This window comes from Bombina bombina, chromosome 6 (genome assembly GCF_027579735.1).
Source record: "Bombina bombina isolate aBomBom1 chromosome 6, aBomBom1.pri, whole genome shotgun sequence".
Lineage (NCBI taxonomy): Eukaryota > Metazoa > Chordata > Amphibia > Anura > Bombinatoridae > Bombina > Bombina bombina.
Window position 1 is genome coordinate 180,234,953 of NC_069504.1, and position 22,793 is coordinate 180,257,745.

The 22,793-nt window shown below is 39.8% G+C and overlaps 1 protein-coding gene across 1 annotated transcript in view; it reads left to right on the plus strand.

Moving 5' to 3' along the window:
* ASZ1 (ankyrin repeat, SAM and basic leucine zipper domain containing 1) overlaps positions 1–22,793 on the plus strand; it is an 864,897-nt gene that overhangs the window by 682,856 nt on the left and 159,248 nt on the right. The window contains exon 9 of the mRNA XM_053719197.1: positions 19,971–20,083. Within this exon, the coding sequence (XP_053575172.1) occupies positions 19,971–20,083 (113 nt within the window). The remainder of the gene's footprint in view (positions 1–19,970; positions 20,084–22,793) is intronic.

Genomic DNA, 22,793 nt, shown 5'->3' on the forward strand with positions numbered 1-22,793 from the left:
AATTTTCTTTTCTTCTGAACTGGGAGAGTCCACAGCTACATTCATTACTTTTGGAAATACAGAACCTGGCCACAAGGAGGAGGCAAAGACACCCCAGCCAAAGACTTAAATATCTCCCCCACTTCCCTCGACCCCCAGTCGTTCTTTGCTTTTTGTCACAGGAGGTTAGCAGAGAAGTGTCAGAAGATTTCGGAGTAGTTCCTTAGGAAGGGTATCTCCCCTTCGAGATGGGGCTGGAGTTTTAAGTAGTCTTGTCAGCCTCTCAGTGAGAGCATTGATGAAAGTTAGAGTCTGCAGATGCAGGGAGAGTCTTTCTACGAATCCATTCAGACTCATATTAACAGATCCTTAAGCAATCAGCGTTGACGAGTTTCGCTGCCTGCATTCTTCACTCAAGTCCATGTCAGAAGCGCTGCTACAATCTGTCAAACTTGAAGGACCGTGTCACTGTTCCACGGCATAGATTCCAGTAAGATTGTTTCATTATTTTACACACGTTAACGATAGGAGACAGGGTCACAGTGAGACTCCTTTCCTTATCTTTATGGAATCAAGGATTAATATTCCCTGAGGGTGATTCGTGAACAGTGGGATTTTTTAATCATATTTTTTATGTGATTTTTAATGCTTATGTGTAAGAACGTTTGGGCTCTTAGGCTGATACAGAATGTACAGGTTATTTTTTGAGAGCTGCGCAGTATCTTTATATTAAGATGGCGCACTTTTTCTTTAGCAAGGCCAGGTCCTGTATGAGCACCATGTGACCGGGTGTAGTCATGTTTTTCCCCTGCTTCCGATTCCTGACCGGGTGTCTGCGGAGAGGAGCATCTTCTCTATCTGTCTGGGTCATAGGAGGTGGTGAGTGCCCCAGCCATTGGGGGTATAAGGTGCCATTTGTTTTTTTCCCTTTCTATAATTTGATATAGACAAGTTATGGAGGATTCTGATATTTTATAGGGGGATCACTCCGATACAGAATGTGATACCTGTGTATATTGTGAGGAGGCCCATGTAATCCAGCCTTCTCAATTATGTTCTGTATGCCGCAATAGAGTGTTCTCATCAACCAATGTTGAGATGTTAGAGAACATCCGCCTCTGAGGATTCTTCGTCCAGTAAAGTGTGTTCCTAGATTCTGTTCCTACATATGCAGTTTTCCTGTGTTCCGATCCTACTTAGCCTGTAAGGGGTTTGTTTCCACCAGAGGTTACTACGCAGTTCCGCATGGCCATCTCTACGGCCTTAGCGATGTTACCTATTCCTGCTATGCGTAAGTGATGGGGTAATCCAGGCTCTCATGCCCAAGGACATTCGTGTAAATTAATTGTGTCCGATGAGTCCTCTGGGGATGCGGTTCCCTCTGAGGCTTCAGAGGGAGAACCTCCAGGGTCGGAGTCTGCTGACTTGGGTCCTCCGACTGTGGAGGGCTTAGTATTTAGATTTAGATTGGCACGCCTGCGTTTACTCCTGAGAGAGGATTTGGCGATGTTAGAGGTTCCCAGTACTGATCCGTCAGTTGAATCTCAGTCAGATAACGATCTAAACTAGATGAGGGGAGGATGGGATCCTATTCCTTGTCGTTTTGTTTTACTTTTTGTTTTATTGTTTATTTAGAATCCCAGTTCTGAGCTCTATGGGGGATTGTGTCAAATGACAGGCAGGACCTGTTTTTTGTTTGCACACTCCTTTTTCAGGGCGTTTGCCTGTTTTCTTTTACTTTGCTATTCCGTTTTCGGATAGTTTTTTTGTTTTTTCAGAGCTCTGGGTTGTTATAGAATGGATGGTCGAGATTGTTTGAAACTTCTGGTGGAAGCTTACAGATTTATTTTCGGGTGATAGTTTCCCCGGTGATTTTGAGTAAAGTTTTAAGCCTCTGGGCTTAATTTATTTAATTTGATTATTCAGTTGTTCTAGCTTTGCTGGAACTTAAGAGTTTAGTTTTCGCCTTGGATTGTTCCGGCATATACGTCGTATCCTAGATAACAGACAGGAACTGTTGTGGATATTAGTTGGGTTTGCTCCTTCTCTCCATACCAGAGAAGGAGTTTTATTCTAGATTTCCGGTCCAGGTAAAGCAGGCCCATCTAACCTAGTTAACAGGCTGGTCCTGTTTAGGGATTATCTGGGGTGGGTGCTTGATACTGGATCATATGGATCTAGGGGTCCTAGCGACTGGAACTAGGCTTCTTTCTGGGCAATTGTCTTCTCAGAGAAAGGGAAGTTTGTCAAGTGACCCTTAGGAGTCATTGTCCTGGCACTGTGGGAATATTTTCCTCCTCTGTTGGTGCATGCCCTAATAGGGGGATGGTCTTCCCGTCCTAATTGGGTTCTATGATTTTAAGCAGAGCTTATTAGTTCTTCTTTTCGTTGGAGAATGTTAGGTTCTCCCTTACTTTGGTTAGGAAGAAGGATGTCTTTCCTGGTTCATCCTTTTTGAGCAAATCTGGTTCTTAGGAACCGTATCTTACAGTAAACCTCGTTCTGAACCTAGGTTTCCTTCTTGGTATCTAGGGGTTAAGGTGGCAGTATCCTGCTTACAGATTTTACAGTAGTTCCCGGGTCTCCGTTTTTATGGGTTTCTTACCTTCGCTTCTCATTTGGCCATGTCACACTATGTTGTGGATGGTTCGATCCTAGCAGGAGCAGGCGTCTGTGAGACAGTTTGCTCCGTTTATATCTCTGAGTTTTATCACAGTTTAGGGGCTTCACCTCCATGGACCTTGTTACAGGGATTTGCTGAGGCTGACTGCGTGGAAATAAACGCTTAGTCTTAGCCATGAGAAGTTTTTCTGAAAGCATATTGTTGATACTCTCCTTTTAGCTCATAAGCCAGTGTATCGTTGCATCTATCAAAAGGGGTGCAGGACCTACATTTTCTAGTAATGGTCTCCTACAATGGCTTAGTGGTGAACTTTGCTGCTTTGGAAGCTGAAAGTCAAGAGCTCAAATCCAGTTGTGGCTATGTACTCTTATGTACTCTTCATAATGCATGACCTTCTTTTCTGGTATGAAGAGCGGGGATTCCCCTGGCATAAGTCCAGGTTTTCCAGGATCCTTCCTTTCTCCAGGATACTCTGGAGAAGGGCCTTTTTTGTGGCTCCCTTAGGGGACAGATTTCGGCCCTATCGTTTTTACTGCTCGAGAGGCTTGCAGAGCTTCCAGATGTCCAGTCTTTGGTTCAGGCTTTGACTTTATCAGGCCTGTGTTTAGATCTATTGCTCCTCTTGGGAGTTTACATCTTGTTCTAAGTTTTGCAAAAGGCTCCGTTTGGGCTTATGCATGGTGTTGACATTAAGATTTTCTGTCTTGGAAGGTTCTTTTTCTACTGATTAGATGGCTGCCTTGCATTGTGAGTTTCCTTACCTAGTTTTTCATGCGGCTAAGGCTGTTCTTCGTACTGGGTTAGGTTTTCTTCCTATGGTTGTTTCAGATTGCAACATCAAGCAGGAGATTGTGGTTCCTTCCTTGTGTTCTAATCCTTCTCTTCGTAGGAGCGGTTATTTCATAACTTGGATGTGGTTCAGGCCTTAAAGTTCCATATTCAGGCTACAAGAGTGTTTTGTCAGATTTTTTCCTTTGTATCTATTCTGGGAAGCATGCAGGATGCCTTGTCTGCTTCTTTGTTTTTCTGGTTGAGGATCTTTACTCGCTTAGCTTATGAGTCGGCGGGACACAAGCCTCCTCAGAGGATGAAGGCTCATTTAACTTGCTGTGGTTTCCTCTTGTGTCTTTTGAGAATGAGAGCATAGAAATTGGGAGCACCAGTCGGGTTGTAGGATAAAACAACAAATCTTTATTGGTACAAAATTAAAAAATAGAATACTCAGTCCATGAAAAAACAAGGAGGTCAGCGAAATAGACAGCTGACGTGTTTCGGCATTGTGCCGTAGTCTAAGCTGACTCACCATGTTGTAAGAACACCTTAAAACACCCTAAGCCGCCTCCTATTGGTTGACAAAAAATTAGCATATGTAATTAGTTAAACACCATATTGAATATGTTTAAATGGTAACTGCATACATAATAAGTGCGTACATAACCTAGTCACACAATGAAACATAATTGTGATAATAAACCCAATTGAATGACATCAGTAAAGCATTGTTTTTCATTTTCAGAAATATTAATCATTAACTATGCATTATTTCAGCCTGGAGTAATACAAAAACTAAATTTGTTTAAATTCAATGCAACTTCAACTAGACAAATCACGTTAGTGGTAATGGCAAACTAAACCAATCCTTATGTTATGTGAGTAATGTTGAATATGTTGGGACAGGATATTTAAGTAGTTGACAATTTAATGTAATGGATGCCAAATTTAAAATAGTACTAGAGCAACAGTGCATAATGGGATTTTACTGCCAAAAATTAATTAAATCATAGTCCGAATTCAATCCTTCTGGAAATCTGTTTTTCAGTTTAAAAATCCAGAAGACCTCCCTTTTTCCTAGCAGTACCTCTCTGTCACCACCTCTTTTTGGAGGTGATATCTTTTCTATACAAGACCATCTGAAAGAATTAGCACTCTTGTCGTGTACCTGAGCAAAGTGCTGAACCAGCGGAGTGCTGGCAGTACCATATTTAATACTAGAGAGATGCTCTCTTATTCTGGATCTCACTTCACGTGTAGTGAGACCCACGTACTGCCTGTCACAAATGATGCAATTGATCACATACACGACAAAAGTGGATCGACAATTGAGACATGAGCGTGTCTGAAATATCTGACCTGTGGTTGAAGATCTGAATTCAGACCCTAGAACCACTTTTTCACATGCCACACAAGAAACATTATGGCATTTATACATCCCCACACTAGACAGCCAGGAGGAATTGCGCTGCAGCAACGTAGGCAACTTGGTGGGTGCAACACAATTGCCAATTGTTCTGCTTTTTTTTATAAGCAAATTTACAATCCTTGGTAGATATATTTGCTAATCCATCATCAGCTCTTAAAATTGGATAATGTTTTCTGATTATATCACAAATTTCCTGAAACTGTTCAGAGTATTCAGTTATGAAGAGTATATGATCACGTCCAAAACCTTGTTTTTTCCTATTATCTTTCTTTTTAAGCAAATCTGACCGGTCAATTTTGCTTACCGATTTTTTTGGCTGATTCAACTACATTATTTCTGTAGCCTCTTTCCTGTAATCTCCTGCAAAGTTCCCTAGACTCATTCTCAAATTGCATTTCATCTGAGCAATTTCGCTTCAAGCGAATGAGTTGTCCCTTTGCTATACCCTTAAACACGCCCCCCGGGTGGCAACTGGAGGCGTGCAGGAGGGTATTCCCGGAGATAGGCTTTCTGTAAACTGTGGTATAGACTTTTTGTCCATGGATGCCACTCAATCTCAGATCAAGATAGTTGATACTGTGAGTGTCACATTCAAAAGTGAAGCTGATCCCAAGCTCATTGGCATTGAGGTACTGAATGAACAAATGTATACTCTCATGGTCCCCCTGCCAGATAAACAAGAGATCATCTATAAATCTCTTGTAAACAACTATCTTTGAGCATGGTGAGTCAGCTTAGACTACGGCACAATGCAGAAACGCGTCAGCTGTCTATTTCGCTGACCACCTTGTTTTTTCATGGGTATTCTATTTTTTAATTTTGTACCAATAAAGATTTGTTGTTTTACCCTACAACCCGACTGGTGCTCCCAATTTCTATGCTCTAATTGACTCTTGACCTACCGAGTGAGCACAGCCGAGGAAGAGGACACGGATCCCACACATCTTTCCAGAGATATCAGAGGAAAATATCGACCGGATTTGGACCAATTGGCAGACAGCGGCCTGGACATACCCCCACAACGTCATAGGAGCCGAAACCTTTTGATTGGCGCATCGAAGACAGAGGGGTTGGCCCACTCCATGCCTATGCCAATTGGGCTAACGGCTACTACTGCACGCCCCCAGTGACGTCAGTTGCATTCATCAGCGACAGCAGCGTGGAAGAGATACACGCCGAAGGCAGGGCATTCGATGCGAGGGATTTCCCCCAGTATTAGATCGAGTGAGCCTGGTAAGTCCTTAACGATTGACTGTTACAATACCAGAATTGAACATTTGACACTGCATCCTGGGGAGCGTTAACTTTGTTATGCCTAGTAAATGTACAGCCCTTGGCACTGAATACTTGCAATAAGTACTTTGGTCCTCTCCTGCAGCACACTACAACCGAGAGTGTGCTTATCGCCAGCTACCTGTTTTCCACCTTTTGGAGATACCCTTCCTTTTGTTTGCATTTCAAAATAGGCGCTTGGTCACGCCTTTCTCCACAAGGTGCTTAATTCAGTGTATTGTTTGGGGATAGTCATTTAGGGATCCATGGATACTCAGCCTAACAGTGTGTACAGACCTGAGAATCACAATAACTTTTTTTCATTACGCTATGCCCTAGAAAGGGATTCCTTAAATGAGGATGTTGATATTGTATTTTCATTGGACAGATCCAAGTATTCATTATCATCCTTATTTGAGGAAATAGAACAGTTTATTTTGAAAGAGAACAGATTAAAATGGGATGTCTGGACTTTACAAAGCTATTTGAAACTTAACATCATACCCAGAGGACTGAGGTTAAACAAATTTCCCACCTTCAGTACTGAGGATCAGGCATTTATAACAACTTGGAACAATGCACTCTCTGAATGTTCCTTCAAACTCATGAACTTATTAATTGATTATAAATTGACACAAATACATGATATTTCAGCTAAGATTATTTTGGTTCAGGATGAGTTGAACAAAAGGTGTTTACATACTGATTACCCTAAATTTGATCAATTTCTTCAAGATGCAATCACTGAAGCCAAATCACTCCTTTTGGAACATAAACATAATAAGTATATAAGGGATCAACTAGATTACTCTAATAATACAGTTTATGTGTAGAACAGGAGGGAGAGATATCAGAGAAGAAAGGAAGCTAATCAATATCAGTATCAGCACTCTGAAGGGAGGGGTAGAAACAATAGAGGTAGAGGCAGAGGTAGGGGGGAGATCTAATAGGAGAATTCAGTTCTCAGACAGTGAGATTGATTCATTTGGGGACAGCTCAGCTTCTGGTGAGGAAGATAACTTTGATGTCCTTCACCAATAATAAAAATTAGCACTACAGCTGATACTGGTGTGGTCCAACAAACTGTTAGACCCAAGGAGCCCCAGACAAACCCAGTGTCTATCTTAAAAAAATCTAATGTATCAACTAGATATGTCCCACAGGTCATGAATGCACAAGTAACAGAAACACCCAATGCAGGTGAGCAATTAGAACTCAATCAGGTTTTTTCCCTTCTCCCCCCCCCCCCCGACATCAGACGGGGGTGGGAAGGTATAAAAGGGGCTCCCAAAGGGGGTTACCCACTACGGACCAATCTGAAACAGACTCGCTACAAGTAAAGAATAGTGTTATTAACTTAACATCCCATAGCTTAAGTACAGTTGAATTGAAAGTTCTAAGTTTGGGATTGGGATTTGCACCGACCCACTCATTCAATCTGTTCAATACTCTATTGGATGTTAACAAACTAGTCAGAAAGTTAACTTTAAAAAAACACTTTGCAGGTAGTAAGGACAATGAAACTTTGGTGACAGAGAACACTGTTGTTGATGCTATGGATTTGAGCCAGGATTTAGACACTCTTGATTTTCAAGATCTGTGTGGTCTCTTTATACTTGAGTCTTTACAAACAGAAAATGTCTCAGACAGACCAAACAATACCTCTACCCCTAAACTTAGATGTTCATCTAATTTTTACCCCATACACAGTCGGGGTCCCCACATAGAGAAGTTTCATAAAAGGGTAGAATCTGATCTTACCAATTTGTTTTTTCGACAGAAAAAAACTCATAACAATCTGCCGAAATTGGAAAGAGAAGCTCTCGAGAAATTGAGCTCTAATAAAGAGTTGGTGATCCGTGCCGCTGACAAGGGGGGCACGGTAGTGGTTATGACGAGAGAGAGTTTTGTCAATGAGGCCCTGAGGCAGTTAACCAATCCACTTGATTATAAAGTTCTACAATCAGACCCAACAAAACATTTTGGGAGAAAGCTGAGAGATTTGGTGGATGATGGGGTGCATCAGGGCTTCATTGACAAAGGTACGAGTGATTACTTAATTATCTCCCATCCGGTTATTCCGGTATTTAACCACTTACCCAAAGTGCATAAATCTATTGATAATGTAATGGGTAGACCCATTGTCAGCGGCATAGGATCACTTCTTGAACATTTGTCCGAATGGCTGGATTTAATTCTACAGCCAATGGTACGAGACCTCTGGAGCTACGTTCGAGATTCCAGTCACATCTTGAGCGTGGCCTCGGAGATTGAGTGGAGCAATGACTATAATTGGCTCACTGTGGATGTGAAGGCTTTGTACTCCTCAATTCCCCATTTCTTTTTTTGTAGAGAAATATTATACTGATAACCCTGATTTTTGCGCTTATCTAGTTGCGAGTGACAAAGTTTCTCTTAGAGCACAACTACTTTGAGTTTGAGGGGGTTTTCTACCTCCAGATGTGTGGTACCGCTATGGGGGACAAATTTGCCCCCTCCTATGCCAACCTCTTCATGGGGTGGTGGGAGCGGGAACACATATTTGGAGGTGGAAATCCCTTCGGCTCAAAGATAGTTGTTTACAAGAGATTTATAGATGATCTCTTGTTTATCTGGCAGGGGGACCATGAGAGTATACATTTGTTCATTCAGTACCTCAATGCCAATGAGCTTGGGATCAGCTTCACTTTTGAATGTGACACTCACAGTATCAACTATCTTGATCTGAGATTGAGTGGCATCCATGGACAAAAAGTCTCTACCACAGTTTACAGAAAGCCTATCTCCGGGAATACCCTCCTGCATGCCTCCAGTTGCCACCCGGGGGGCGTGTTTAAGGGTATAGCAAAGGGACAACTCATTCGCTTGAAGCGAAATTGCTCAGATGAAATGCAATTTGAGAATGAGTCTAGGGAACTTTGCAGGAGATTAGAGGAAAGAGGCTACAGAAATAATGTAGTTGAATCAGCCAAAAAATCGGTAAGCAAAATTGACCGGTCAGATTTGCTTAAAAAGAAAGATAATAGGAAAAAACAACGTTTTGGACGTGATCATATACTCTTCATAACTGAATACTCTGAACAGTTTCAGGAAATTTGTGATATAATCAGAAAACATCCAATTTTAAGAGCTGATGATGGATTAGCAAATATATCTACCAAGGATTGTAAATTTGCTTATAAAAAAAGCAGAACAATTGGCAATTGTGTTGCACCCACCAAGTTGCCTACGTTGCTGCAGCGCAATTCCTCCTGGCTGTCTAGTGTGGGGATGTATAAATGCCATAATGTTTCTTGTGTGGCATGTGAAAAAGTGGTACTAGGGTCTGAATTCAGATCTTCAACCACAGGTCAGATATTTCAGAGACGTTCATGTCTCAATTGTCGATCCACTTTTGTCGTGTATGTGATCAATTGCATCATTTGTGACAGGCAGTACGTGGGTCTCACTACACGTGAAGTGAGATCCAGAATAAGAGAGCATCTCTCTAGTATTAAATATGGTACTGCCAGCACTCCGCTGGTTCAGCACTTTGCTCAGGTACACGACAAGAGTGCTAATTCTTTCAGATGGTCTTGTATAGAAAAGATATCACCTCCAAAAAGAGGTGGTGACAGAGAGGTACTGCTAGGAAAAAGGGAGGTCTTCTGGATTTTTAAACTGAAAAACAGATTTCCAGAAGGATTTAATTCGGACTATGATTTAATTAATTTTTGGCAGTAAAATCCCATTATTCACTGTTGCTCTAGTACTATTTTAAATTTGGCATCCATTACATTAAATTGTCAACTACTTAAATATCCTGTCCCAACATATTCAACATTACTCACATAACATATAAGGATTGGTTTAGTTTGTCATTACCACTAACGTGATTTGTCTAGTTGAAGTTGCATTGAATTTAAACAAATTTAGTTTTTGTATTACTCCAGGCTGAAATAATGCATAGTTAATGATTAATATTTCTGAAAATGAAAAACAATGCTTTACTGATGTCATTCAATTGGGTTTATTATCACAATTATGTTTCATTGTGTGACTAGGTTATGTACGCACTTATTATGTATGCAGTTACCATTTAAACATATTCAATATGGTGTTTAACTAATTACATATGCTAATTTTTTGTCAACCAATAGGAGGCGGCTTAGGGTGTTTTAAGGTGTTCTTACAACATGGTGAGTCAGCTTAGACTACGGCACAATGCCGAAACGCGTCAGCCGTCTATTTCGCTGACCTCCTTGTTTTTTCATGGACTGAGTATTCTATTTTTTAATTTTGTACCAATAAAGATTTGTTGTTTTATCCTACAACCCGACTGGTGCTCCCAATTTCTATGCTCTAATTGACTCTTGACCTACCGAGTGAGCACAGCCGAGGAAGAGGACACGGATCCTACACATCGTTCCAGAGATATCAGAGGAAAATATCGACCGGATTTGGACCAATTGGCGGACAGCGGTCTGGACATACCCCCACAACGTCATAGGAGCCGAAACCTTTTGATTGGCGCATCGAAGACAGAGGGTTTGGCCCACTCCATGCCTATGCCAATTGGGCTAACGGCTACTACGGCACGCCCCCAGTGACGTCAGTTGCATTCGTCAGCGACAGCAGCGTGGAAGAGATACACGCCGAAGGCAGGGCATTCGATGCGAGGGATTTCCCCCAGTATTAGATCGAGTGAGCCTGGTAAGTCCTTATCGATTGACTGTTACAATACCAGAATTGAACATTTGACACTGCATCCTGGGGAGCGTTAACTTTGTTATGCCTAGTAAATGTACAGCCCTTGGCACTGAATACTTGCAATAAGTACTTTGGGCCTCTCCTGCAGCACACTACAACCGAGAGTGTGCTTATCACCAACTACCTGTTTTCCACCTTTTGGAGATACCCTTCCTTTTGTTTGCATTTTGAGAATGAGGCCTCTATGGATTAGATTGTAGGGCGGCTTCCTGGTCTTCCATACTTTTTCAAGATTTTACGTATTTTACATTTTTGCTTCGGCAGAAGCAGCTTTTGGGAGAAAGGGTTTTTGCAGGCTGTAGTGCCCTCAGAACAGGGTCCGCCTCTCTTTTTACCCTCCCGTTTTTCATTCAGTGTCCTCTAGAGCTTGAGTATATGTTTCCCACAAGTATAGAATGAAGCCGAGGAGACTCCTCATATTAAGAAGGAAAACATAAATTATGCTTACCAGATAATTTCCTTTCCTTCTGTATGAGGAGAGTCCACGCCCCCCCACACGAATTCTCCGTTGGGCGGACTTAAATTTGGTTTTGTTCTTCTGGCACCATTTATACCCTGATATTTCTCCTACTGTTCCTTGTTCCCTCGGCAGAATGACTGGGGGAAGAGGGAAGTGGGGAGGTATTTAAGGGTGTCTTTGCCTCCTCCTGGTGGCCAGGTTTTGTATTTCCCACAAGTAATAAATGAAGCCGTGGACTCTCCTGATACAGAAGGAAAGGAAATTATCTGGTAAGCATAACTTATGTTTCTTTCATGTAATTAGCAAGAGTCCATGAGCTAGTGACGTATGGGATATACATTCCTACCAGGAGGGGCAAAGTTTCCCAAACCTTAAAATGCCTATAAATACACCCCTCACCACACCCACAATTCAGTTTTACAAACTTTGCCTCCGATGGAGGTGGTGAAGTAAGTTTGTGCTAGATTCTACGTTGATATGCGCTCCGCAGCAAGTTGGAGCCCGGTTTTCCTCTCAGCGTGCAGTGAATGTCAGAGGGATGTGAGGAGAGTATTGCCTATTTGAATGCAGTGATCTCCTTCTACGGGGTCTATTTCATAGGTTCTCTGTTATCGGTCGTAGAGATTCATCTCTTACCTCCCTTTTCAGATCGACGATATACTCTTATATATACCATTACCTCTGCTGATTCTCGTTTCAGTACTGGTTTGGCTTTCTACAACATGTAGATGAGTGTCCTGGGGTAAGTAAATCTTATTTTCTGTGACACTATGGTTGGGCACTTTGTTATAAAGTTCTAAATATATGTATTCAAACATTTATTTGCCTTGACTCAGAATGTTCAACTTTCCTTATTTTTCAGACAGTCAGTTTCATATTTGGGATAATGCATTTGAATTAATCATTTTTTCTTACCTTCAAAAATTTGACTCTTTTTTTCCTGTGGGCTGTTGGGCTCGCGGGGGCTGAGGGTGCTTCATTTTATTGCGTCATTCTTGGCGCGGACTTTTTTTGGCGCAAAAATTATTTTCCGTTTCCGGCGTCATACGTGTCGCCGGAAGTTGCGTCATTTTTTGACGTTATTTTGCGCCAAAAATGTCGGCGTTCCGGATGTGGCGTCATTTTTGGCGCCTACAGCATTTAGGCGCCAAATAATGTGGGCGTCTTATTTGGCGCTAAAAAATAAGGGCGTCGCTTTTGTCTCCACATTATTTAAGTCTTATTTTTTCAGTGCTTCTGGTTGCTAGAAGCTTGTTCTTTGGCATTTTTTCCCATTCCTGAAACTGTCATTTAAGGAATTTGATAAATTTTGCTTTATATGTTGTTTTTTCTCTTACATATTGCAAGATGTCTCACGTTGCATCTGAGTCAGAAGATACTACAGGAAAATCGCTGTCTACTGCTGGAGCTACCAAGCTAAGTGTATCTGCTATAATTTTTGGTATCTGTTTCTCCAGCTGTTGTTTGTATTGCATGTCATGACAAACTTATTATTGCAGATAAAATTTCCTTTAGTACTGTTACATTACCTGTTGCTGTTCCGTCAACATCTAATTTTCAGAGTGTTCCTGATAAACATAAGAGATTTTATTTTTTAAATCCATTAAGAAGGCTATGTCTGTTATTTCTCCTTCTAGTTTACATAAAAGTCTTTTAAAACTTCTCTTTTTTCAGATGAATTTTTAAATGAACATCATCATTCTGATACTGATAATGGTTCTTCTGGTTCAGAGGTTTCTGTCTCAGAGGTTGATGCTGATAAATCTTTGTATTTGTTCAAGATGGAATTTATTCGTTCTTTATTTAAAGAAGTATTAATTGCATTAGAAATAGAGGATTCTGGTCCTCTTGATTCTAAATCTAAACGTTTAAATAAGGTTTTTAAATCTCCTGTAGTTATTCCAGAAGTGTTTAATCTCCCTGATTCTATTTCTGAAGTAATTTCCAGGGAATGGAATAATTTGGGTAATTCTTTTACTCCTTCTAAACGTTTAAGCAATTATATCCTGTGCCATCTGACAGATTAGAGTTTTTTTGGGACAAAATCCTTAAGATTATGGGGCTGTCTCTACTCCTGCTAAATGTGCTACTATTCCTACGGCAGATAGTAATTCATTTAAGGATCCTTTAGATAGGAAAATTGAATCCTTTCTAAGAAAAGCTTACTTATGTTCAGGTAATCTTCTTAGACTTGCTATATTTTTAGCGGATGTTGCTGCAGCTTCAACTTTTTGGTTAGAAGCTTTAGCGCAACAAGTAACAGATCATAATTTTATAGCATTATTATTATTCTATAACATGCTAATAATTTTATTGGTGATACCATCTTTTGATATCATTAGAGTTGATGTCAGGTATATGTCTCTAGCTATTTTAGCTAGAAAAGCTTTATGGATTAAACTTGGAATACTGATATGTCTTCTAAGTCAACTTTGCTTTCCCTTTCTTTCCAGGGTAATAAATTATTATTTCAACTGTTTCTGGAAGGAAGGGAACTTTTTTTCCAAAGGATAAAAATCTAAGGTAAATTTAGGTCTAATAATCATTTCGTTCCTTTCCTCACAATAAGGAACAAAAGCCTGATCCTTCATTCTCAGGAGCGGTATCAGTTTGGAAACTATTTCCAGTTTGGAATATATCCAAGCCTTTTAGAAAACCTATAGCCAGCTCCTAAGTACCCATGAAGGTGCGGACCTTATTCCAGCTCAGCTGGTATGGGGCAGATTACGTTTTCTTCAAAGAAATTTTGATCAATTCCGTTCTCAATTTCTGGTTTCAGAACATTGTTTCAGAAAGGTACAGAATTGGCTTCAGTTAAGGCCTCCTGCTAAGAGATTTTTTTCTTTCCCGTGTCCCAGTTAACACAGCAAAGGCTCAGCATTTCTGAAATGTGTTTCAGTTCTAGAGTTGGCTGGAGTAATTATGCCAGTTCCAGTTCTGGAACAGGGGCTGGGGTTTTATTTTATCTCTTCATTGTACCAAAGAAGGTCAATTCCTTCAGACCAGTTCCGGATCTATCAATATTGAATCGTTATGTAAGGATACCAACATTCAAGATGGTTACTGTAGGACTGTCCTGCCTTTTGTTTAGCAAGGGCATTATATGTCTACAATAGATTTACAGGATGTGTATCTACATATTCCGATTCATCCAGATCACTTTTAGTGTCTGAGATTCTCTTTTTAGACAAGCATTACCAGTTTTGTGGCTCTACCGTTTGGCCTAGCCTCAGTTCCAAGAATTTTTTTCAAAGGTTCTCGGTGCCCTTCTTTCTGTAATCAGAGAACAGGGTTTTTGTGGTATTTCCTTATTGGACAATATCTGGGTACTTGCTCAGTCTTCTCATTTTCGAAGAATCTCATACGAATCGACTTGTGTTGTTTCTTCAAGTTCATGGTTGAAGGATCAATTTACCAATCAGTTCATTGATTCCTCAGACAAGTGTAACCTTTTTAGGTTTCTAGAATAGATTCAGTGTCTATGACTCTGTCCTTGTCAGACAAGAGAAGTTTAACATTGATATCAGCTTGTCAAAACCTTCAGTCACAATCATTCCCTTTGGTAGCCTTATGCATGGAAATTTTAGGTCTTAGGACTGCCGCATCAGATGCGATCTCCTTTGCTCGTTTTCACATGCGACCTCTTCAGCTCTGTATGCTGAACCAATGGTGCAGGGATTACTCAAAGATATCTCAATTAATATCTTTAAACCGATTATACGACACTCTCTGACATGGTGGGCAGATCACCATCGTTTAGTTCAGGGGGCTTCTTTGTTCTTCCGACCTGGACTATAATCTCAACAGATGCAAGTCTTACAGGTTGGGGAGCTGTGTGGGGGTATCTGACGGCACAAGGGGTTTGGGAATCTCAGGAGGTGAGATTTCCGATCAATATTTTGGAACTCCGTGCAATTTCAGAGCTCTTCAGTCTTGGCCTCTTCTGAAGAGAGAGTTGTTCATTTGTTTTCAGATAGACAATGTCACAACTGTGGCATACATCAATCATCAAGGAGGGACTCACAGTCCTCTGGCTATGAAAGAAGTATCTCGAATTTTGGTTTGGGCGGAATCCAGCTCCTGTCTAATCTCTGCGGTTCATATCCCAGGTATGGACAATTGGAAAGCGGATTATCTCAGTCGCCAAACGTTGCACCTGGGCGAATGGTCTTCACCCAGAGGTATTTCCTCAGATTGTTCAAATGTGGGAACTCTCAGAAATAGATCTGATGGCTTCTCATCTAAACAAGAAACTTCCCTGGTATCTGTCCGGATCCTCGGGCGGAGGCAGTGGATGCATTATCTCTTCCTTACAAGTGTCATCCTGCCTATATCTTTCCGCCTCTAGTTCTTCTTCCAAGGGTATTCTCTAATATTCTAAAGGAATGCTCGTTTGTCCTGCTGGTAGCTCCAGCATGGCCTCACAGGTTTTGGTATGCGGATCTTGTCCGGATGGCCTCTTGCCAGCTGTGGACTCTTCCGTTAAGACCAGTCTTTCTGTCTCAAGGTTCTTTTTTCCATCAGGATCTCAAAACCTTAATTTTAAGGTGTGGAGTTTGAACGCTTGATTCTTGGTCAAAGAGGTTTCTCTGACTCTGTGATTGATACTATGTGACAGGCTCGTAAATCTGTATCTAGAGAGATATATTATAGAGTCTGGAAGATTTATATTTCTTCAGGATGGTTTAGATAAAGGTTTGTCCGCAAGTTTCTTGAAAGACAAATCTCTGCTCTTTCTGTTCTTTTTCACAGAAGGATTGCTAATCTTCCTGATATTCATTGTTTTGTACAAGCTTTGGTTCGTATAAAACCTGTCATTAAGTCAATTTCTCCTCTTTGGAGTTTGAATTTGGTTCTGGGGGCTCTTCAAGCTTCTCCTTTTGAACCCATGCATTCTTTGGTCGTTATATTACTTTCTTGGAAAGTTTTGTTTCTTTTGGCCATCTCTTCTGCCAGAAGAGTCTCTGAATTATCTACTCTTTTTTTGAATCTCCTTTTCTGATTTTGCATCAGGATAAGGCGGTGCTGCGAACTTCTTTTGAATTTTTACCTAAGGTTGTGAATTCTAACAACATTAGTAGAGAAATTGTGGTTCCTTCATTATGTCCTAATCCTATGAATTCTAAGGAGAAATCATTGCATTCTTTGGATGCTGTTAGAGCTTTGTAATATTATGTTGAAGCTACTAAGTCTTTCCGAAAGACTTCTAGTCTATTTGTCATCTTTTCCGGTTCTAGAAAAGACCAGAAAGCTTCTGCCATTTCTTTGGCATCTTGGTTGAAATCTTTATTTCATCATGCCTATGTTGAGTCGGGTAACACTCCGCCTCAAAGGATTACAGCTCATTCTACTAGGTCAGTTTCTACTTCCTGGGCGTTTAAGAATGAAGCTTCGGTTGATCAGATTTGCAAAACAGCAACTTGGTCCTCTTTGCATACTTTTACTAAATTCTACCATTTTGATGTGTTTTCTTCTTCTGAAGCAGTTTTTGGTAGAAACGTACTTCAGGCAGTGGTTTCAGTTTGAATCTTCTGCTTATGTTTTTTCATTAAAATTTTATTCTGGGTGTGGATTATTTTCAGCAGGAATTGGCTGTCTTTATTTTATCCCTCCCTCTCTAGTGACTCTTGTGTGGAAAGATCCACATCTTGGGTAATCATTATCCCATACGTCACTAGCTCATGGACTCTTGCTAATTACATGAAAGAAAACATAATTTATGTAAGAACTTACCTGATAAATTCATTTCTTTCATATTAGCAAGAGTCCATGAGGCCCGCCCTTTTTTGTGGTGGTTTTGATTTTTTTGTATAAAGCACAATTATTCCAATTCCTTATTTTATATGCTTTCGCACTTTTTTCTTATCACCCCACTTCTTGGCTATTCGTTAAACTGAATTGTGGGTGTGGTGAGGGGTGTATTTATAGGCATTTTAAGGTTTGGGAAACTTTGCCCCTCCTGGTAGGAATGTATATCCCATACGTCACTAGCTCATGGACTCTTGCTAATATGAAAGAAATGAATTTATCAGGTAAGTTCTTACATAAATTATGTTTTTTTTACCTCTGTGATTACCTTGCATCTTCTGACAGCCCCCTGATCACATGACTATCTATTGACTTGCATTTAGTACTTTGTTGTGCTATATCTTAAATAACTCATCGGGCGTGAACACAATGTTATCTATATAGCCCACATGACCTAGCAGTCTCCTGTTGTGAAAAGCAAATAAAAAAACATGTAATAAGAGGCTGTCTATAGTGGCTTAGAAACAGAAAGAGTATATTAATATATCAATGTTGGTTGTGCAAATTTGGGGAATGGGTAGTAAAGGCATTATCTATATTTTTAAACAATAAGAATTTTAGTGTAGACTGTCCTTTTAAGTATAGATAGAAAACACTTTTAATATAGGTAGAAAATTCACTGTCCCTTTCAATTCCTCCCATCTCTCTGGTGTTCTTTGCCTCCACAGTGGAAGTTGAAGAATTGACAGTCTCTAGGTTCTTTGTTGAGGGCGGTCCTCAGATCGTTTTGAGACCCCCCCATATAGCTGCTACTGTGAGATAGAGGGGAGATTGGAGTAGTGACATACTCATTTTCAGTGAAAGAGTTAGTCACAAGCCTGCCATGGGTGTTGCAGGGACTGGTCCCTTAGCCTCCTCTTGTTGGGTCAGGGGATATACGCCACACATAGACCCTCTGCTGCGACATACAAACCACTGGATGGACTCTACTCTAAGCATTTTTTTTTCTGCAGCTAGTATCTACAGTAGAGTGGGTGCATCTTAGGTAAGTGCAACCATTTCTTGCATTCACATAGCCCACAGACTATTAGTAGGTACACTAATTTTTAAGTACATCATAACCAGGGGACATGTAATGTAAAGACATTTACCACCATTTCCTTACTATTTTATAGACACAATAGTCCAATTTACATATTATAAGACTTGTATACTCTGCATTATATTGTTCTGCACTTTTTTTTAAATTTTTCACACGTTGGTTGTGCATGCCCAACCGTGTTGTGCCAGTAGTGTTAGCACCCTTTTTTATGTATTATGCCTACGCCGGGAATTTGTAGATCAGTATCTGTGCATATTCTTCTTTATAGTAGTGTCTATTACATGCAGTTATATGAAAATTGGTGTATAATGTCCTTTAAAGGCTTAGAAATTATAACACCTAAGTTTAAAACGAATAAGTTTCTTTGATACAGTAGTCACCTCATTTCAGGCCAGAAAGCCTGTTACTGGTAAAATTGTATACATTTTTTTTTGGAAATTCTTCTTTTTGAAGGTCAGTTCAAATTATTACTTTTTGATAACTATTTAGAGAGTCATATTTTGGCTTTTTCTGTTTCATACTACAGGAAAATTGCTACATGTCTTCACATCAAGGCTTGTTTTAGTGTTGTCTAATACAAATTCTTGTCTTTGGAACGTTAATTTGATTTATTTATTTTTAAGCTTTTCAGGTTTCTCCTTTTGAACCTGCATTTTGGGCTTTAACTTCTGTCATGGAAGTTTTTTGTTGCTTTTAGCCATTTCTTCTGTCAGAAAACATTCTGGAGAGTTTTTGCTCTTTCTTTCAAGCTTATCTTATTTTTATCATAAGACAGTTTTATGGGCACAGTATGATTTGTATCCGCGGCAATAACATCAACCAGAATATTATAGTCCATCTCCTTGTCTTAAAGGGATAGTGAACCCAATTATTTTTCTTTAATTCAGATAGAACATGCATTTTTAAGCTACTTTCTGATTTATTCCTGTTATCAAATTTTCTTCGTTCTCTTGCTATCTTTATTTGAAAAAGCAGTAATGTAAGCTTACGAGCCAGCCCATCTTTGGTTCATCACCTGGGTAATGTTCGGTGGCCACCTTGGTGGGGATTGACTCATAATTTATGAGTGAAAATTTAAATTGATTAGGAAAATAAGAGTGGGAAGACCCCCGCAGTTGGATTCATGTATGAGGTCACTGAAATTTTATTTGATGATGTCAAAATAATTTTGTATAGCTTTTACAGTTTTTTTCTCTTTAGGCTACTGTGATTACTCTGGCAGCTTGGCTCAAGGATTTTATTAGACTTACTGGGGGGGTGTTAATTTACTTCTTGGACCTTTCGTAATGATTTTTTCATGCAACAGATTTGTAAGAGGACACTTGGTCTTCTCTTCATACCTTTACTAATTTCTATCAATCTTAAGCTTTTTGCCTTACCTCAGGCTGCTTGTGGCAGAAAAGGTCTATTGGCCATTGTGCCTATCTAGTCACCTACCTTTTATTAGTTCTGCTTATTTTGATGGTCTCATGGACTATACTACTTTGTATCGGATCCCACAAACCATGGATTGTGGGCTCTCACCATCTTATGATTGTGACTACAGTTGCCCCACATTGTTCTGTTTTTTTACTGCCTCTGTATTTCCTTCTCTGTTTTGTCATAGTGGGAGTGAATACTGGGCACAGAAGACTTAAGCTCTAGAATGTTATGAATATTTTGCATTCTGCTGATCAGAAACTAGTAATCCACAAGTGATGGATTGTGGCCTCTCACCATAATCAAAGAAATTAATTTATAAGATTAGCATTTTGTATTTTGGTAAAAAGTAAGTGAAAATGTATTCTTTTGTTTTTATACTAAATTACTTTTTTTATTTTTTTTTCCCAACTCACAGGCTGGTGTTACAGATGTGAATGATTATAAAAAACTTATTGCTGCTGTAAAAGAAATGCAAGTTGAAGAAACCAATCTTGAAGCATTTCCAACGTCTTTAAACTTGGAATCAAGGTAAAAAAAATTTTTTACAGAAGTAATTTTTATCCATTCTATCATCCTAGTTTTTTTCTCAGTGAGAAGTGTCACAGGCTTCACAGGTAACGTGTACTTGTATACAATCTCCTGGGTTGTAAGATGATGATCTCCTGGTTTATATACTTATTTAAAAACCTTGGCATCATGCCTGCACTGCCTAGGATGGGCTCATCTGCTGGAAGCAAGTTGCTGCAGCTGATGTAAGCACAGTGAATGAAGAAGCTGACAGGTACGTATTTTGAACCATTTAAAGCCCACCGGCTATTAGTATGAACATGTACACATGCATAGTCTGGGATCATATATTTGTACACCTTACACCTTATATTTGCAGTTTTTTTAAGGTTACTGTTGCTTTAAATTATTTAAAGTCATGGAGCTATACACAGTGTATTTTCCTTATTCTGGCTAAGTTTCTTTTTCAATTTGGGTTCTATGCTAAATTGCTCATCAGGTACATTAAGGGTTAACTATTTTAGTGTGCTTTTTAGCAAACCTTTTCTGGGATAAACCATTTCTTGTTCCAGCGAGGTTGCTACCTATTCAGTGTGTGAGGAAGGCTCTCAGAACCATTGGCGGTGGTAAGATACTCTGATCATCAGTGTTTGGTTTCATTTTTGGGTAACTTTTTTTTTTAACCCTCTATGTGATGTGTTATTGCTTTGTACAGTTTGTAATCAGCACTTAATGGTCACTAACTTAATACTATTGTTACTGTTTCCCTCTTATAGGGTTAATCAGTTTTGCATTGTGCATTTTCTTCCCTTTGGGGTTCACTGTGATTTTCTTATTTGCTTAGTCTATCTGTGATACTTAAGCTTTTTCTTTACTGTTACTACAGAGCAAACTAGTGCAGCTCAGGCCTCTGGTCTGTCATCTGATCTTGTAGAAGGCAGATCCTATGATTTTCTTACCCCTTCTAGTTTGTGTTTGCTTTGTAAGGGTTCTCCGGTATGTCCCCCTGCTCGTGTTCCCGCTCCCTGGAGGGTTCATCTGAATTTTCTCCAAAACCTAAGGAATATATTATTTCTACTATTAATAGGGTGTTAACTGCTTTGCCTCCAGCAATTAAGCACAGCCATTTGCAATGATTTGAAGGTAGCCCTTCTTTGGCCTTTAGCTCATCAGGTACTTCCCTTTGGAGTTGCCCCTCTAAGTTACCCATTGATGATATAGGTGTTTCTGACTCTGGTGACTTATTCTGGGCTAGTCTATCTGAATCATAGAACTCTGCTGCTGTGGAATATGTGTCCTTTAATATGAGGCTTGAGCATAGTCATGCTTTATTGTGGGAAGTTTTAATTGCTTTAGAGGTAGAGGATTGTCCTACTACAGTTAAAGTGAAGGTAAACTTTGATGAATGAAAGCCCATTTTTTAAAAATACTATTAAAAACAGGGGCACTTTCATTCATCAAAGTTTACAAATCATCCGTTTTGATTAAAATCTTACCTCTCTTGTTTGCACAGCCAGAGCAGCTTCCCCCTCCTGGAAATCCTCTCTTCACACGTCAGCAATGACTAATCCGGCTTCCTCCAATCACAGCATGGCCTCAGGCAATGACTACCCTGGGGGGAAAGCCGTGATTGGAGGAAGCCGGATTAGTCATTGCTTCCGTGTGAAGAGAGGATTTCCTGGAGGGGGAAACTGCTCTGGCTGTGCAAAGAAGAGAGGTAAGTTTTTAATCAAAACGGCTGATTTGTAAACTTTGATGAATGATAGTGCCCCTGTTTTTAATAGTATTTTTAAAAAACAGGCTTTCATTCACCAAAGTTTACCTTCACTTTAGGCAACCAGTTAAAGAGCCACTAAAGTTAAAATTTGAGGTTGATTAGGATAAAGCATGCAATTTTAAAAAAATCCAATATACTTCCATTATCTAAAGCTCCAGCTCCTACTGAGCATGTGCAAAAGTGAACAGTATTACACGTATATGCATTTTGTGATTGGCTGATAGCTGTCACATGATACAGGTGGAGGGAATATTGGATTAAAGGGATACTCAATCAAAATTAAACTTTCATTATTCAGATAGAGCATGCCATTTTAAACAACTTTCCAATTTACTTCCATTAACTAACTGTGCAGTCTTTTTATATTTAAACTTTTTGAGTCACCATACAAATCTACTGTGTTGACTGGTCCTTTAAGTTAAAAAATTGCCAGAAAATATTCTACTGTTCATTTGAAACTCAAAGTTAAGTGATATTGCATTATCTTTTTATTGTATATGTGTCAATTATTCATTTTTTACTCTATTTAGTGGTCCTTTAAGAGGACTGATAAATTATTTAAGGCAGCTCTTAAGCAGCTTTCCTCTTTTCCCATGTCTGATTGATTTTTAAGGAATGGCAAAACCTAGGTGTTCCTTTGGTTCCATCTGTGAAGTTTAAATCTGTTTCCTTCTGTTAAAGAGACATAATACTCATATGCTAAATCACTTGAAACTGATGCAGTATAACTGTAAAAAGCTGACAGGAAAATATCACCTGAGCATCTCTGTGTAAAAAAGGAAGATTTTTTACCTCACAATTTCCTCAGCTCACCAGTCCTGTGTAAAAAGTTATACTTCAGCTGCTGTCCAGCTGCAAGTAAAAAAACTTACCTTTTAGGGCTAGATTTATTATAGCTGAGGCGTACAGGGGCGTGTATACGCACCCCCGTACGCCTCAGCCTGCCTGTGGCGG